At 42.5% G+C, this 18183-nt stretch overlaps 1 protein-coding gene across 1 annotated transcript in view; it reads right to left on the bottom strand.

Moving 5' to 3' along the window:
• RYR3 (ryanodine receptor 3) overlaps positions 1-18183 on the bottom strand; it is a 509236-nt gene that overhangs the window by 260716 nt on the left and 230337 nt on the right. Inside the window, 3 exon segments of the mRNA XM_064570716.1 lie at positions 10157-10313; positions 12884-12958; positions 17548-17641. Of these exon segments, the coding sequence (XP_064426786.1) occupies positions 10157-10313; positions 12884-12958; positions 17548-17641 (326 nt within the window).

Here is an 18183-nt window from a genome sequence, read left to right as displayed (position 1 = left end):
CTCATCAGTCAGGGCCTCTGAATGGTTTGACTCCACTTTCATTCCTCCTCTACATCTTGCATGGAATTGCTCATTTGTAAAAGCCATTAGCTGGACAGCATTTTGAGCTTTTTACGGAATAAAAAATGCAACCTGCTGTTCCCTCTGCCTGTGACCATTTTACTCTCCTTCTTGATGATGGAACAGCAGCAGGTGCACTGAGCTCTTACTGCGTGCGAGGCGGTGTTCTAAGTTCTTTACATGAGTCAACTCTTCCTAACAGCTTTGGGTGCAGCTGCAAATACTATCCCAGTTTTTAGGGGAGAAAATGAAGATACAGAGAGATGAGCAATTTGCCTGAGGTCACCCAAGAAGTTGTGAAAGAGCTAAGATTTCAACCGGGAAGTCCAGCTCCAGAGACTGTGTTCTCCCCACTGCTCTGAACTCCTATTCACCCTTCAACACCCTGTTCGGATGCCCCCTTCTCTGTGAGGGCACAGTAGTCCCTCCCACTGTACTTCCCCAGCACACTCTCATTACTTCACTGGGCACTTAGCACTATATTATAGTGTAAATGTGCTTGTTTATAGGACACTTTCCTTGTGTCAGACTTCAAAAGAATCAAGGGCACGGGCCAGATTTCAATTACTTTTGGATTCCTGGTACAGAGAATCCAGTGCCTTTCAATTACTTAATAAACATACATATACATATATATATATGTATAGCTAAGTAATTTTTTTCTTTCAAATATATATTTTCATTTCAGCTCTGATTTATTTTCCTTCAAAACAGTAAAATTAGTTATTCTGTGCACATTTACAGGATCATCTTAGGCAATGTTAATACTTCACAAGAAAATTCTTATTTTCAATGTATGTTGAAACATTGGCTTGATTTTTAAATATGAGATTTCTCAAAATTAACATTTCTAAAGGAACTTATCTTTGATTTTATAACAAAAGCCAATGGGAAAATAGAATGTGATATATTAGGTCTTCTTTAGAGGCAGGTGGTCAAGAATGCATTGATTTCACAGAACAATGGATACTTGATTTTCATTCCAGAAATATCTATAGTCCTGAAGATACTTAGGCCAGTAACAGGATTTAAAATATGCCAAAGTTCTCTCCTCCAGCCTGTTCTCTAAACCATAGACAATGCAGCAAAAGAAAACACACTGCAACTGTTAAATATGAATAATGACATGGAATGCCAAGAGCTCACAGTTAAAATAGTGCATGTTCCCAAACTATCAATGACTACACTCCATTTATTTTCTCAATTTTGTTTATTTAAATATGACTTGGCCAGAAGAAGAGAAATAGTAGGATCTATTTCTCTAGAGCCTGAAATCACTGGATCATGACTGTTTATAGAATGGAGTGTCTCTTGGTGTCTTTGCTTTTACAAAACAGCATGCACTCCCAAAGCTCTATGGTGGTCACTGCAGTGGCCACTTCTAATTTAAAAGAATAGAAGCAACAACAAAAGAAACTAAGACATGGAGATGAAACAACTAAAGCCAACTCAACCCAAATCTAAACACACCAAGGATATACTAAGGAAATGAGAGTGGTCCATGACAGAGAAGTCTGATTGGGCTCATGGCAGGTTGGTGATCTTCTGACTTCTGAGCACGAATGCTCCCTTCTCTGTGTTCACCTGAATATGGCCCCATATGTACTTGCTCTACTGCTGGAAATGGACTCCTCCTAAATGATAGGGTTAATCCAATACTCCCTTCCATTAACTCCCAATTCCTAGAAGATACAATTTTCATTTCTAAAGTTCATATATACCATATGCTTTAACCAAATTGGACTATGTTCCTTTGATATATCAAGGTTCCCTTCCTCTGGGCCTTTACCCACATTACACTTTCTGCTTAGAAATCCCCTATTTCAGGGGCGCCTGGGTGGCTCAGATGGTTAAGTGTCTGCCTTCGGCTCAGGTCGTGATCCCGGGGTCCTGGATCGAGTCCCGCATGGGGCTCCCTGCTGGGTGGGGAGCCTGCTTCTCCCTCTGCCTCTGCCTCTCTCTCTCTCTGACTCTCATGAATAAATAAATAAAACATTAAAAAAAAAAAAAGAAATCCCCTATTTCAACTCTGCATCTTTACATCTCATCCATCAAGCCTTTCCCAGATCCACCTTTGCATTTTCCCTGATCTCGTAGCACTTCCCTTCTCCTCCATCAAGGCTCTTTACCATCTTCTGTGATAGGACTCCCTTGCTGGCATGCTTCCTGTCTGCTACCAGACTGAAAACTCTCCAAGGACAAGACTGGGATTTGCTTGTCTTTGCTTAAAATACGTTGCAAATAATCTGCTTTTGTTTTATTGTTCTGTGGACATCAATTTGTTTATCTCTGTCAACATTCTCTATGTTAGATGATGAGCAGATTCTAAGGAGGAATAGGATACTTGGTATTGAAGGATAATCATCATCATCTCCTGTCTCCATGGAGAACTTATGAAATGGTCCTGACCACATCACAAGTGTTAAATAAATATCTGGTTTAGACGATTAAGTTGCTGCTCTCCAGAGTGATTTAAGATTTCTAGGAGGACAAGGAAAGGAACTGCAACTAGTGTTTTTCTAGTGCCTACTTAGAGCAAAGTATTTCGCTTAGTACTCTGCAATGGCAATACCATCAGTGAATTTACCAAGGATCTACAAAGTGATATGTATTATGCATGACACTTTAAGAACATTTTCTCTCAACCTTTTAATGGTCCTTCTGTTTTCATTTCTCTTACTCTATAGGTGATAAAACTGAGGCTTGCAGAATTTCAGTAATTTGCTCAAAGTCCTGTAGCTAAGTAATGGAACAGAATCCAAAATCAAATAGAATTCCAAAGCCCATTTGTCATTTGAACATAATTTTTTGAATGGTTATCATTAGCAAAGTATTAATTGTATTAATGTTTCAGTTGTTTAAGAGGTATTATAAAGAAGAAAAGGCTGACAGGTTGAAAACATATGCAATTATTTTATGAAAAAATGGCTCTGGGCTCATATAAACTTTAGGGTCATACATATAAACCAGTAATGATAGCAAGGTGACATAGTCTACATTCAAGGTGCAACTGGAGTTTGGGAGAGAGAAGACCTCATTGTGCCTGAGAGTAAGGGATGATTTTATATAAGACAGATACTTGATGTGAGCTTGGCTGGGAGTGAGAAGTGAGAAAGGAAAGAAGGAAGAGGACTTGGTTCTAGTAAGACGGGCTTTGTGTGGCAAGGAGAAAGCTTGAAGTCCAGGAAGGGACTTGAACAAAAAGGCCTCCGAACTTTGTACTATAAGTACATGTTTCTCAAACTCACAACATTAACAGACTTTCTCCTGGAAAAGAGGACTTCGGACAAGTTCTTTATCTTCTTCCAGGAGTCAAAGGAAACATTAGGGCTTATATAAGACGGATTGTTAGGAGTCCTACAATAAAAAGCAAACAACAGAAAAAAATAAAACCTGTTGAATTCTGCATAACGCAGCAAGTGCAGCCAAATTGCTTTTTCTAAAAAAAAAACAATTCATAAAATTATCGTTTGGAATACCTCTTGGGAAAAGCTAGCGTTGGCAATGGAAAGCCCCTGAGAATTTTAAGCAGGGTGCTAACACAGGGCTGCATCTTAGAATAATTGTTCCAGCAGCAGTGTGAATTATAGATTGAAAAGAAACAAGGCTAGAGACAGCTGATTTTTAAGCTATGCCATCAGGACCTAGCATATCTGGAACGGAGAAGCTCCTAATTCATGTTTATTAATTAGAATGAAATCTGTTATTTGACATATTGAAACTGCCTGTGTCCACAGAGGACAACAAAGTACCTTTCCAACACACTGTAAGCACCCAAAAATGTTTCAGAGGGAAAATGAGACCCATTCATGGATGCTGGGGTAAGCCATCAAGAAAGGCCTGGTTAGTCTGCCCCTTCCTAGGTGTATCTGCAGAAACCTTGAGAAACAACCTTTGGGTTTACTTCTCCACATATATAGTCCTTTTCTAAATTTCTAATCTAGAATAGGAGGTCTTAGAATGTTCTTAAATAAATCACACACTGCAGGACATTGCGAGGATCCTGGCTGGGTGGGAGGCCAAGGAAAGCCCCCTGCTATTCGCTGTGTGCTGGGGGACCAGACTCATCTGCATTAGGGAAGGCGCACTTCTCCAGCGGGCTCTTCCCTCCATCTTTCTCCTTCAATTCCTACACCATCGGGATGAGGTAGGCAGCGCTACTGCCATTTCATGGATAAGGAGACACACTCCCAGGTCGTCTTCCTGGTCTCACTGAATCTGCACAACCACCCTTCAAGACACACTTCTTCATCCCTATTTTTTGGAAAAAAAGACAGATTAAGGCTGACCAGCAAATGGCCGAGCCAGGATTCTCACTCAGGCTTCTTTTACTTCAAAGCCCATGGTTTTCCTTGACTGCTTCTCTATTTGGTCCACTTTGAACAATAAAGACTTGAGAATCATTGATTTAAATTTTAAACATACTGTGTAGACCTCAGAATGGCTAAAATTAACAACACAGGAAACAACAGGTGTTGGTGAGGATGAAGAGAAAGGGGAACCCTCTTACACTGTTGGTGGGAATGCAAGTTGGTACAACTACTCTAGAGAACAGTATGGAGGTTCCTCAGAAAGTTAAAAATAGAACTATCCTATGACCGAGCAATTGCACTAGTAGGTATTTACCCAAAGGGTACAAACACATATATTTGAAGGGGCACATGCACCCCAATGTTTATAGCAACATTATCAACAATAGCCCAACTATAGAAAGAGTCCAGGAAAAGAGGACTTCGGATATGGATAAAGAAGAGGTGGTGTGTGTGTGTGTGTATGCAATATATATGCACACACAATGGGATATTACTCAGCCATCAAAAAGAATGAAATCTTGCCATTTGCAGTGATATGGACAGAGCTAGATGGTATCATGCTAAATGAAATAAGTCAGAGAAAGAAAAAACCATATGATTTCACTTGCATGTGGCATTTAGGAAACAAAACAGATGAATGTGTGGGAAGGGCAAAAAAAAAAAAAAAAGAGGGAGAGAGGGGGAGGCAAACCATAGAGAATAAACTGAGGGTTGATGGAGGGAGGTGGATGGGGGATGGGCTAGATGTGGGATGGGTATTAAGAGGGGCACTTATTATGATGAGCACTGGGTGTTATTTGTAAGTGATGAATCACTAAATTCTACTCCTGAAACCAACATTACACTGTATGTTAACTAGAAGTTAAAAATTTGGAAGATAAAACAATAAAAAATACTGTGTAGAAATGAAATAAAACTATTGTCTCTAGATGTTTGAATCTTGAGGTAGTTGTTTTCTCCTCTCCCTTTTCCCTCTTTCCTCTGTACCCATCTCCTTCCCTGGCTGAGAACTCAGTGAGGAAGCGGAGCAAGCCAGGGGGCTGGCACAAACAGAGCCAGTGTTTTCCTAAGGGATATCCCGTGAGTCCAGCTGCCATCTTGATTCTGACTGCCAGGAGCTGCTAAGGTTAAAGGGCACATGAGGCCAGTCTACAGAGATGCTTTTCATGCACAGCAGAGAGAGCAGTGCACAGCTTTTAAAAGGCAGGGAAGTCATGTTTGGCCAAGAGCACAGTGCTTAGTGCATACTGGATATTTGATAATTGTTGACTCAACTGAATGTAACATTTTTATACACTGTGGAAAAATTTCCTCTCACTGGGAACAATGATAGCTCTACATCCTTCTGCAATAAAATAGGCAAACTTTGAGATTCTATCTTGACTATTCAAGACGTACAGAATAGTCATGAAAAATAGCTATAAAATAAATGGTTACATGTGATAAGTCTTGATTTAACATCACTAATTCACTCTTCCCTGAAAGGAATTCAGCACTCTAAACTGATGTGGAAACATGACATCTAGATGATATTTACTCTGGCATGGCAATACTAAATCACATTATCTGACAATCCTTGGGGAATGGCCTTGCAATGTCAAGACAATGTGAAAATGATGTGAAATCAAGTTCATAGAAATCTGACTTCGATGTTCAAAATAATGAATCTGTCTCCTTGAATGCTGATAGGCAGATAAAGATCCAAAATGATTACACAATGATGACAGGATACTTCTGTGATGATGATGGGGGTTAAAATGAAATGGATTTGAGGCTGGTTTAATGTATGACCACATTCTTATATCCCTTGAGCAATTTCCACACTTATCACCTGCTACACATTATGCCAGGTGCTGGGATACCAAAAGGCGGCATGTGTGGTCCTTGTCATCTAAGGGCTCCCGGTCCAGTGAGTGATGGCTGTTACAGAAACATAGACAGGGGCCTACTGGAGGCCCACGGAAGAGCCCTCCTCTTGTAAAGGGCATCTGACACTAGTCTGGAAAGATGAGCAGGAGTTCGTGAGTGCGGGTGTTTAGGAGGGGTAAAAGGCATTCTAGGCACAGGTTGAGCAATGAGAAAAAAGAACATGTTTAAGGGCTGATAAATATTTAGTAAGCCAGAGCTCAAGGCAACTGTGAGCAAGTGATATAGAGAGAATGGAAGGGTAGGCAGAGGTCAGATCTTAACATTTTATGACAGATTTCAAATGAGGGGCAACCAGATTAAGAGCTGTGTTCAAGGTCTCAGAGAGAACAGATGGGAGTCAAGGCCAGATCTAGGTGACCTGGAAGCCACACTCTATCAAATACCACTTAGGTTTAAAGGAATAAGGTGTGATGCTATAGTTCAGAGGCAACAAGACATCCCAGACCTCCAGTTTGGTTTGGATCACCCTGCTGAAGGAGAGGGATAAAAACTGACCAAGGTCACTCCCTGCTCATTATTCTACATGCTTCCCATACTTGCTCAAAGACCTTGGTTTGATTTCATCTGAGCCAGGCCAGGCCCACGACTGCTGCAGGTGTGAGTTCTGACCCCCTTTCATGAAGGCTCAGTCACATCCTTGTCCGATCCACGTGTACAAGATTCACAGTGTACCTGCCGCTTCTTCGTAAGGGCAGCCTGCTAAGGATGTTAACATGCACCTGCAGCTGTCTCATGGCCCCAGTTTAGAAGTCATAGCTGTTGCTGACTAATGTAGCCAGACAGGAACATGCAGTGGGAAGCCCATCAGTGCCAAATGACTCACAGCCCAGCCAACCCAGTGCTGCCCTGAACACACGAGCCCCAAGAGTGCCCCTCCTGGGAGTCTCTTTTACTGTGTTCTAGATTCCCCAACATACAGAGAGGATCAGGTGAATACCCCCCCTAACGCCACTGACAGAGGCACTAAAGACACAGTATCTCTACCTCCCAGCCTTCCCGTTGGGATCCCCTAACCCCCGTGCCACCACCCAGATCCTGAAATGGTATCTCTGACTACTGTCAGCCATCTGCTCCATCCTGTAACACATGTAACAGGCAAGCACTGGCTAGATGACTCAGCACCCTCCCGCTGTTGAAAAGCAGAGCCAAAAGTCTCCTCCTGCTGGGGAACCTCACTACTCCCCGGTGAGGGTGAGCACACTGGAGTGGGCATTTAAGGAGGAAAGCCGGCACCCAGCAAGGTAAACATACATTTACTAGGGAGGAATCTGGGGCCCCAGAGCACTCAAGGCATTTCTAGCGTTCTTCTCCCAAGAGCTCTTTGGACTGTGTATGGCAGAGCAATGTGTTCTCCATACATTCTTGCTTTCGGTGTAGCTTCACATTCTAAGATGTCAGATGCTCCGCCCACACAATGTCCTAAGGAAGCCCCGATTTCCTGGGGGGGAACACAGCCATTTCTTGGCCTACCGAGGAGCCTAGGTCATTTTGACTTCAGTTCCTCGCCCACTAAAATGAACGTAGCTGGGCCGAGTACTGCGGCACTGGGAGTTATTTAAAACCTCTAACGTAGTGACTCCAGTGAAATGTAACAACATTGCCAAGTGCATAGGACAATATGACTCATGGGTGACTTTTACCTCCAGCTCTGCTATGCCGGCCGTCCCCATGGTACCTCGGTGACTTCCAGCCATCGGCTGCTTGCTTCCACGTGCATAGAGATGGAAGGACCTGGGGAGCTAAGCAATGGGCCTTTGGAGGGCAAGCGTGCTCACAGGCCAGGAGCTGTGCCAAGTGGAAGGACTCTCTGTGGTGCTCTGAGTTCTTCTGGCTGTCCCCAGTGGCCTCGGTAAGCGCTTAGCCATCCTCCACAAGGCTGAGCCAAGAAAGGAATGGAATGGAAGAGTCCCCCTGGAACAGGATGCTGCCAGCTGCCTGGAAGTCCATGTGAATGCCTGCTGTAACCAGATAAGCCCCTTTCTGAACTAGTAGTGGCCACAAAGTCATGGATCCACCCCAGGGCCCCAGGTCTAGAGGGGGCTGAGGGATCGTGGTAGAGCACTCGAAGAAAGAAAAAGCCAGGCTAGCATTCTTAGAAAGGAATTTACTTGGTCACCAGCCAGAAGGAGTCATTTCTTTTTTTTCCCATCTCTTTTTCGCCCTCCCACACTTGCTGTCGCCCGCAGCACCCCATGTCCAAGTTGGCTCTTAGGGAAGAATGTGATCTAGCTTGTCTCTGTTCTTCGGATTTTTTTGTTGCTTTGTTTCACCAATTCTTTTAGCAAGTTACACTGCTGTAAATCACTTGGCGGAGGCCAAAATGTTTTACTACACAGATCCACGTTTGTACTTAAAGTCTTTCTTTTGCTGGGAATCTTAAAAAACAAAAGTGAAGGGAACATAAAGGAGATGTGCTCAGAAAACCAGAATGAAGTCAAGGAGCCAAAATACCATTTAAAGAGAAGCAGATAGGAGGTGATGTTTGAGAAGAATTTAGGGTAGGAAGTTCATATATTTTAATGTTGGAAATATAGGTGTGGAAATAGCTTAACTATGATATGTAGCCATTTGGGGGAGAAAAACTTATATGCCAGAGATTCTCTGCCAGGAAAGACTCTGGGACCATAAAAAGAAGGAAAAGAAAGGAGTCTGAACCCCCTGCTTCAAAAGAGGGCAATGCTGGAAGACTGTCCTCCTCTGATTCATTAAGAAGCAGAGCTGTCCCACAGAAAATTCAGCTGTCAGCTCCACACCGAGTCCCACATGAACGGAATCATCAACAACCCTTTAATCCACTCATCTATGGTTGGAGACTTGGGTTGCTTTCATATCTTGGGTATTAAAGATAATGCTGCAGTAAACATAGGGGTGCATTTATCTCTTTCCTGAAATCATGTTGAGAACACAAATCAAGATCTATTTCTGGAAAAAAGCAAAGAAGAATGAAACTAGAGATGAAGCCCCCAAAGGAGATGTCAAACTGTCTTGTTAGGAGGTGCCGACTCCCTGATAGCTAGGCCTGCGACTGAGCACAGACTTTCCTACGCTTGGATGATCTTTCCAGAACAATCATAAAGTGACAGAGCATCCAACTCTCTGTCAGAAGTCAGCTCAGCATGCAGTTCTGACCATCCAACTAGATCCAGTTCGGAGTGATGCAGAGTTAAAGCCTGACTGGACGTTAAAGATAGGAGACTGCAAAAAAACCGCTGTCTATATACACATCAAAAGGCAAAGCTACATGTTTGCGGTTAACCTAACTAGCCCAGGGTCCACTTTTAATGAAGGCTGGGGATGGATGGGTAGGAGCTAAGAGAAGTGGAGGGAAGAGACCTCTGAGGGAATGAATGAGGAAGGTACTGGTGACTTTATATAATACAGATAACTACAAGATGAGGTCATGTCCAGACTGACGCCTTCTCTACATCTTTCTGAAAGAAATCGCTTCCTTGATTTAACCCCATGTAGCACTGAAACTCGTGCCTCTACATTATCATTGTCTTATAGGACTGAAGCATATGCTTAAAAGTATTGAAAACAACTTAGAATATATCAAGCAACAGCATCATCTTTCATTAACCTCTGAAAAACACTGCCCATTTCTGTGATCCTTTTATTTTCTGGGGCTTTCCACTCTTCTTTGAAGTCTCTCTTTTAAGACTTAAACCTGCCTCCACGGCCCCCATTCCCCTGTAAACTTAATTCAAAAGCTAGAAGAAGACAGTGTTTCTCATAGGTCTAATTTCCAATTCCATCTCATTCTAGTCCACTTTCTTTTTGGTCACAGTTCTGCCTGGAGGGCTCAGAGCTTTCACTTTTAGAATGAGGTCAAAGTCCACTTCCTCACCCCTTACCTTGGAGGCCCGGAAAGAGAAGGCTGTGGACTTGGTGTCTGACTTCACCCGGTCCTGCAGTATAAGGCCTTGGTCCTCTGTCAAGGCCAGGTAGTGGCCTGTGGTGAGATGCCGGAGCCGGAAAGCCTGGCCCCATCTGATGTTACTGCCACTCCAACTGTGCAGAGAGAAGAGCCGAGAAACTCAGTCTATTTCAATATTTATCCTGGGCTTTCTTCCACACACTAGCAGAATTGTAATCCCTCTGTGGTTTATCCTCTGGAGGGACAAAACGCCCGTCTCCTGGCTTGCTCTAGGATTTCGGGTCTCCTGACAACTCAGCATGGTACTTCTCTTGCAGCCTCTCAACACCAACAAGGAGGCACCCTCGTGCACCATGGGTGGGAACGTAAACTGGTGCAGCCACTGTGGAAGACAGTGTGAAGGTCCCTCAGAAAATTAAAAATAGGATTACCACATGATCCAGTAATTCCACCACTGGATATTTACCCAAAGAATAAGAAAACACTAATTCAAAGAGATAAATGCACCCCTATGTTTACTGCAGCATTATCTTTAATAGCCAAGATATGAAAGCAACCCAAGTCTCCAACCATAGATGAGTGGATTAAAAAGATATGGGGCATGTGTGTGTATGTGTGTGTGTACATACATATATACAATGGACTATTATTTAGCTACCCAAAAAGAATGAGATCTTACCATGGATGGATCCAGTGGGTATAATGTTAAGTGAAGTAAGTCAGTCAGAGAAAGACAAATACCTTATGATTTTGCTCATATGTAAAATTCAAGAAACAAAACAAATGAACAAAAAGAAAAGGACAAAAAATAGACTTTTAAATACAGAGAACAAACTGGTGGTTGGTAGAGTGAGGTGGATGGGGAGATGGGTAAAACAAAGGGGATTAAGTGTACACTTAATGAATACTGAGTAAATGTATAGAACTGTTGAATCATATTGTACACCTGAAACTACTATAATACTGTATGTTAGTTATACTTCAATAAAAATAAAAGCAGGGAAAAAGACTACAACAAGAAAGATGATCCTGGGACAAGTTAACGATTTAATGTAACTAGAAGTCCCAAGCTTCCAATTTTCCCTTCACTCCACTGAAGTTTCTTGATATACAAAAACCACAAAAAGAATGCCTTATAAGGGAAACTCATTTTTGGAAAAGCAAAGCCATCCCTAATGTATTATCTCAACTCAAACTGTACTACCACAAAGAATCCTATCTTTGAGAGAAATGGTAAAAATACTTGGGCAACTTACACTCACCAGAGAGAGGTAGATAATAAAGAAGTCTGTGTGTGTGTGTGTGTGTGTGTACTTTTGTATTAGAGGGTGATCCATTCTGTGGAAAAAAAGTGAAGCAAAATAAGATGATTTAGATAAGGGAGACCTCCTGTTGAAATGGCAACCTTTTAATGGTCCTACATCAAACTGTTGGCATTCAACAAAAGTTACAATAAGAGTTAGGCGAGAAATTATCCACTGAATAACTTGAAACTCATTATCTTTTGAGTTAGAATAAAATCTTTAAGTTAGAATAAAATCTCATGGTTAGGCCTCTGGGGAAATAAACAACCATAACTGGAACTATTATATATACATACCTACTTTGACTTTGTAAAAAAGCCCATTAAGCAAGACTTAATATCCTGAGAACAAGATTATGTTAGAGCAAGCATTTTAACAGGGCTGGAAAGAGAATATAAATGCTCCAAGCCAGCTATCAAGTGGGTGCTCCTTAAAAGCAATATTCTTTAAACCAGTAACCTCCAAAGAGTTTCTCAGTAAAAACTATAAATGTATCTATGTGTGTATGTGTGTAAGTTCTAGTATTTTCTCCTGATCTATAATGGATTACCTTGAAAACCACCTTGGGGGCATACACCCTCACGAGAGAGACATTTACCGTGAACATACGTTCAGAGGGAGGCTGAGGAGCCAGCTGGCAGGAACAGCAGAGAAGGAAAAGCAGACACTGTCCCTCCTCTGTTATCCCAAGCAGCTAGTTTAGCTCTAGCCTGACTTGCAATCCCTCTTGGCAAAATAATGGCCCAGAGCTTACTGGATCCCCCTTTGTGGTGTGACGTTCGGAGACCACATGTTTTTCCTCAAGCACACAGCTCAAGTCTCAGCCTCCTGTTCCTTCCACCCAGGTACAATATTGTTTCTGACCAGTCCGGTAAATACGGTTTCCCTCTCGGCTACCTCTCCAGTGGTGCTTTAATCTTCTCTACCTCATGCCATCACAATCACTAGTCTCATTTAAAGCCAACATTCCACTGGAGCCAACACAACTACTGAGAAGAGAAACACTAGGTGGGTTTCAGAGACTCTGTTTAAGGAAACAAATGGGAGAAGTATTTTGATGGCTTTCAGCAGACCCGTCCAAGCTCACCTTCTATAACCTGGCCACCGGAAGGGGAGCAGGAGTGGGGGCTGGGTTCAGGGCTTCAGAATCAAAACAGAAGTCTTGGAAATTCTCATTCTCCCAATCTCACACTCTCTCTCTCTCTCTCTCTCTCTCTCTCTGTGCGTGTGTGTGCTGCTTTTGTTTAAAAACAAAGTCAGGAAAATTTCAAAACAGCTCTGGGCCAAGGAACTTGTGAGAGTTTGCCTGGTGATGTGGCATCAGTGAAATTTTTAAGAGAACAGACAGTACAGCAAAATAAAATTATCTTGAAAAGAGCACCACCCTGACCCTCCATTACCTTATCCGAAGGGGTTCCACTCTCCACAGAGATCTGGCTCGTGTCCCAGCTCCCCCAGCTTCATAGAAGATCCTCCTGCGAGCAGAGTTGGAGATTAGCCTCTGAGCACGACACTGATCAGCACGGGGGAGGGAACAGCTCCCTGCAGAGGCTGTTCAATCCCTGCCGTTCTTTCCAAGCCCTCATGTAGTCAGCAAAAACTGAGAGCATGAGTCAAAGAGAAGCACAATTTTCCAGGCTCAATCGCTCAATCTTTTAGGAGGGAAAAAAGGCGCTAAAGGGGAGGGAAGTGCTCACCATATACGGATCGAGGACACTCATAGACCTCAGGTGTACAACAAAAAGGACTGTCTCCATTTCCACATCAGGAATCAACACAGCCTCATCACATACCATCAGAGCAGATACCAAATGCTCTGATTCTTTTAGGTTAAGTTCCTTGTAGTTTTACATCTTTCAAAAATGTATTTGTACTTTTTAAAAATGTACCTGTCCTTTTAAAATACGCAGGCAATATGGTATGACTTCATTTCCATTATTCTAGGAAGTCTGGAGCAAAGCTTTATGCTCAGCTGCTATAGTAGGCATAACTTTATCACTCTACCGTTGTCGCCTTTCCTGCATTAAAGATAATCTTTTAATATATTTTTAAATAAAATGTATATTTTGGAATGATTTTAGGTTTACAAAGAAGTTGCAAAGACAATACAAAGAGTTGCACACTTTCACTTGGTATCCCCTAATGTGATCTTGCACTGTATGTAAGATGTACATGCTACCCTTGTCAAAACGAAGAAACCAACATTGCTAGCTCATGGCTAGCTAAACTCAAGGCTTTACTTGGATTTCAGCAATTTTTCCATCAGTATTTTTCTTCCTGTTCCAGGATCCAATCCAGTAATACCACAATGCATTTAGCTGTCCTATTCTCCCTCGTTTCCTTTGTTCTCTTCTTAGACTTCCCTTGTTTTCCACGACTTTGACAATTTTGAGGAGTTGTGGTCAGGTATTCTGTAAAATGGCCTTTGATTTGGGTTTGCCCAACGTTTATCTGATGATTAGTGAACTCTGTTTTTCATTCCATACAATAGGGACCGACCTACCTACATAAGTGACCGATTCTTGTTGAAGAGCGTATCTCACGAAGAGTGGTCCCAGATTACCTGGTATATGGAATCCAGACTCTTTTCGAGAATCTTGTGACCTTAGATCAAGACTGATCACTTAACCACATTTAATCTCACCAATTTCACTAAAATCCCACCACAGAAGATTTGTGTATACCACAACTGAATCACTCGAGCCCCAGAAGAATCTTGATCTAGATTTTGAGACAACAGGTCATCGATAGAGGTGAGGAGAAAATGTGCAATTCCTATTTTTTATCTGAAGAAGTACCATAATTAGGAGTTGGTTGAAAATACCAGCTTGGGAGTCAGGCAGACCTGAGTGTGCGTCTGTTAGCTGTGTGACCTTGTCAGGTCCCTTCACAGCTCTGTACTCGGCTTCGTCATCTGTAAAATGAGTCTAATTTGGTTATGTAAGTCACAGAATGGTTGTGAGAAGTTAATGCGGCTTTTTTTGACGTGCACAAAGATGTTCACAGATGTACAAATACTGTGTAGTACAAATTTATCCAAACTTTGTTTAAATACAGATGTTTCCATCATGCATAGAAAAACACATGACAGAAACACAACGAAACATTGCATTAATAGCGGCTACCTCTGGGTGGTGGGATGATAGAACACATTCTAAACCTTTTTCAAATGTACGTGTGATCAGGAAACACTCAGTAAAGATTGAGAAGGAAATCCTGTGTGACTTGAGAGCTCTAACTGCCCAGGTGTCCCTGTGCCGGGTCTAGAACAGTGGTGACACCTCACAAGTCACACAAACTTGCTGAGTTTTTCACTCCTGCTTCTCCCCACTCAGTGAGAATTGGAAGGGCCTCTCAGGTGAAGAAGGTAGAACAGCTCACCCTATGTCACCGGATCAGAGAACTCTCTCCCTCTGACATCTGAGGAATTCTCGAAGGTTAATCGCTCCTACCTGGGAAATGCGGGCAGCTTGCTCCATTTAATCTTGTAAGGTTACAGAGGTTGAAACAACCTGTTCCCATTCTCTAAAACAATTACCCAACGAGAGGAGTTAGAGTGGGTGGTGAGCTGAGGTGCTTTGAAAGCTGGGCTGACAGCTCAGCCTTGGCTGCAAGAGGTTAAGACATTCACCCCCAGGGGGCTTGACAAGCCAGAGGCAGAGCCAAAGACCAGAGCTCAGGTTGCTGGATTGCTGCTTTCAGGTTTGCACCCTGGGAGGGTCAGCCTCTCTGCCGGGCTTGCTTTCAGGCTTTAGAAGGAATAGAAATGATTTCCTCCGGAAAGTCAGCTCCCTCCCTGTGGCATCAGGGAGGGTGCTGCATGCCTGAAGGTCTGCTGACCTCTTTTAGTGCATTCCTGATTTTCTATTCTTTTGGGTTCTCCCAGATTTCAGTATTCCTGGCCATCCTGGCCAGTTCTGAGGATTTCCCTGATGACACAAGACAATGAGGGGGGCTTATCACTCACCTCACCTAGACAGCCAATGCTAAAGCATCGTCTTGTGATTGAGAGACCAGCTGATACAAAAATGCAGGTCCCAGTATAATGAATAGCTCCTTACTCACCCCTTCATGCTTCCTTATAAAGTCTCAACCCCTTCATGCTTCCTTATAAATGAAAGGATATGGCTTTTTTATCTGTGAATTTATTTCCCCCCAAATACAAATTAGATCCTGTGGAATCCTCCACCAAGGGAAGGTCACCTTTGTCTTATTTCAATGATGGCATGCAATGCCTGCTTCAAGGTGCCCATTTGGGGAATTCCTCTCCATCTGTTTCACTCTCCCTAGCACCTCCTTTCAAATATTTGTGCAGTTTTTCCTTTACTCAGGCTCTTGTTCATGTACTTGACAGGAATGCCACCAAATGACAAGCTTCTCCAAGCAGAGTTTCTGCTCAGGATGTTTCTAATTTGGTTCTAAATTTAATGACAGGTGTGTGTGTGGGGGGGGAGGGCAGGTCAAGGGCCATGCACAGGATTATCATTTCATTTTTTTCCAAATTCCTGCCCTTTAAAGAAGAACTGGAATGGGAAGGAAGAACTAGTGTGTTCGGATGTGTTCCATCTTAGATGTAGCTAACTGCAAAACTCATAAAACTTCAGGTCTTTATCTACCTGTAAATCTTCCCTTTAATGCACAATAAGATATTAAAGAGACAGCACGTGGGCTCTTGCATAATTTTACTGTACAAAAAAAAAAGGAAAAGAAAAGTCACAATTGGATATTGTGAAGGTGAAGCACCTGAAGCACCTGAAGCAATGACATTATTTAGGGTATGGAATCCTTAATTCTAAGGTCAGCCTAATGCCCTTCCTCAGAGATAACTGTCAGTTAACTGGACCAGTGTCGGGGAGGCAGGGAGTGAATTAATTAGGCACTTGCCATAGGTCTGTGATTTATGTGTCCTAGGTCAGGTCTCGTTCCCATGGAGAGAGATTCAGAAGAGAGAATAAGTAGGAAGAGACTCAGAACAACAGGGATACATACTGCCAATGCATAGTTTCTAAGACACACATTAACACATTCAAGCACACTGCTCTGCTCCTGAAGGTCCTCTTAGTTCATCAGATAAGGAACAAGCTATGGCTGGAGAGTCAGCCACATAGCTTCCAGGCTGCCATCTGAAAGCAGCCAGTATGTGACCTTTGGCAGGAGCCTGATCTAAATGCTCTCTTAGCTGTGAGGACGTGATCCCATGTTTCTAATGAAGTAAAAGAAATGCAGTTAACAAGGTTCCCATAGGCATTACACAAAAACAAAGAATGTATTACCTCTGGAAGATCACACCCATTGCTGCTACAAATTCAGCCTAATTTGGATCCAATTTTATTTTTAAAAAATATTTATCACATTTCTATAGTTACAGGGGCAAAGCTCTTTATACTCTGTTCCTTTGATGTTAGACAGACTACCAAGGGACTCTTCGGTATGAGTTTAAGATCTGGATTAGTATCTTCCATCTCTTGGTTTTGAATTTTGAAAAGCATTCATTGAGGAGTCAAGCAAAGCATCGCCCTCAGAAGCATCCTCTGAATGTTGCCCTTGGCACCATCCCTGCTAAATCCAGCTCCTGTTGGATACCGATACTTGGTTTCTCCAATCCTATTTGGTAATAAGCAAAATGAAATCACCCAATGCCACCTAAATGACTTCACACATGAGAGGGGGGAAAAGAGAGATCTGCCTCTGATGGTGAGTAACTTAGGTGCACAAACTCCCTAGAATGACTCACCTGATTTCTGTCACCAAATGGGTGCTTCCATCTACAATAAATGCCCCAGAAACTCCTTAGGCAGAGCAGAAACTAAAGAAAATGAAGGTACTGGGAAGCTTTATGGAAGAGCTTGCTTAAGAAGCAGCACGTGTATCCACGTACTCCTGTGAGCAAACTCCAGTGCGTTGCCATTCCTGTCTCACAAACTGCATCCCATGGCTGGAGGGAGGTTTGCCCATTGGCCGATGCTTACAGAATTCATCTGTGGCCATACCCAAATGCAAACTCTTTAGTCTGAGGCACCTGAGACTGGAGACAGCTGGGAGAAGGATGACGCTATCGGCTTACCTGTGCTGAGCATCATTCTGGTCTGTAGATGGTATTGTCAAACACTCATCGTGACCGTGGAAGAGACGTACTACGTGCCCACCAAGTAGGTATCCTAGTGAGAGAATTATATTCTACTATGAACTTATGGGAAATTTAATGATGAGAACACCATGTTTAAAAAGGGTAAATTCATGCAGGTCTGAGTTAGTTATGGAAAACACCAAGAAAGAAGCATTTGGAAAATGACAGATTCCATGAATTCTGGCCTCAGGAAGAAAAGACAAGAAAGTCAAGACAATTCTAACACTGAAAGTTAAATAGGATTTCAGAGATGAGCAAGTCCAACATCAAAACGTAGGGTGAAAATAGTGTCAACTCACACCATTTAAAGGAAAATGATGTTGCTACTGTGAGGAAGATAAGGATTTTCCAGTTGCTTAGGATGAAAATATATCCAACATGAAATTCCTGGATAAGCTCTTACAGTCTCGATGTGTCTATTTTGTGGCAAAATCCCAACCAAATTGCAGTCATGGTGAAGAAAGAGGATGCTGGGAAGGAGGTCAGCAAACTTATTAAGAGCTGTCTTAGGGGAAGCTAGCTTTTGAATGCATTTAACAGACACAGATCAAACCTGGATGCTCATCCCACAGC

This window comes from Mirounga angustirostris, unplaced genomic scaffold (genome assembly GCF_029215605.1).
Source record: "Mirounga angustirostris isolate CCGP_5_RB_7025 unplaced genomic scaffold, mMirAng1.0.hap1 SCAF_9, whole genome shotgun sequence".
In the NCBI taxonomy this organism is placed as follows: Eukaryota; Metazoa; Chordata; class Mammalia; order Carnivora; family Phocidae; genus Mirounga; species Mirounga angustirostris.
The sequence above is the reverse complement of the archived record's forward strand: the minus strand, read 5'-3'. Positions and strand labels throughout refer to the sequence as shown.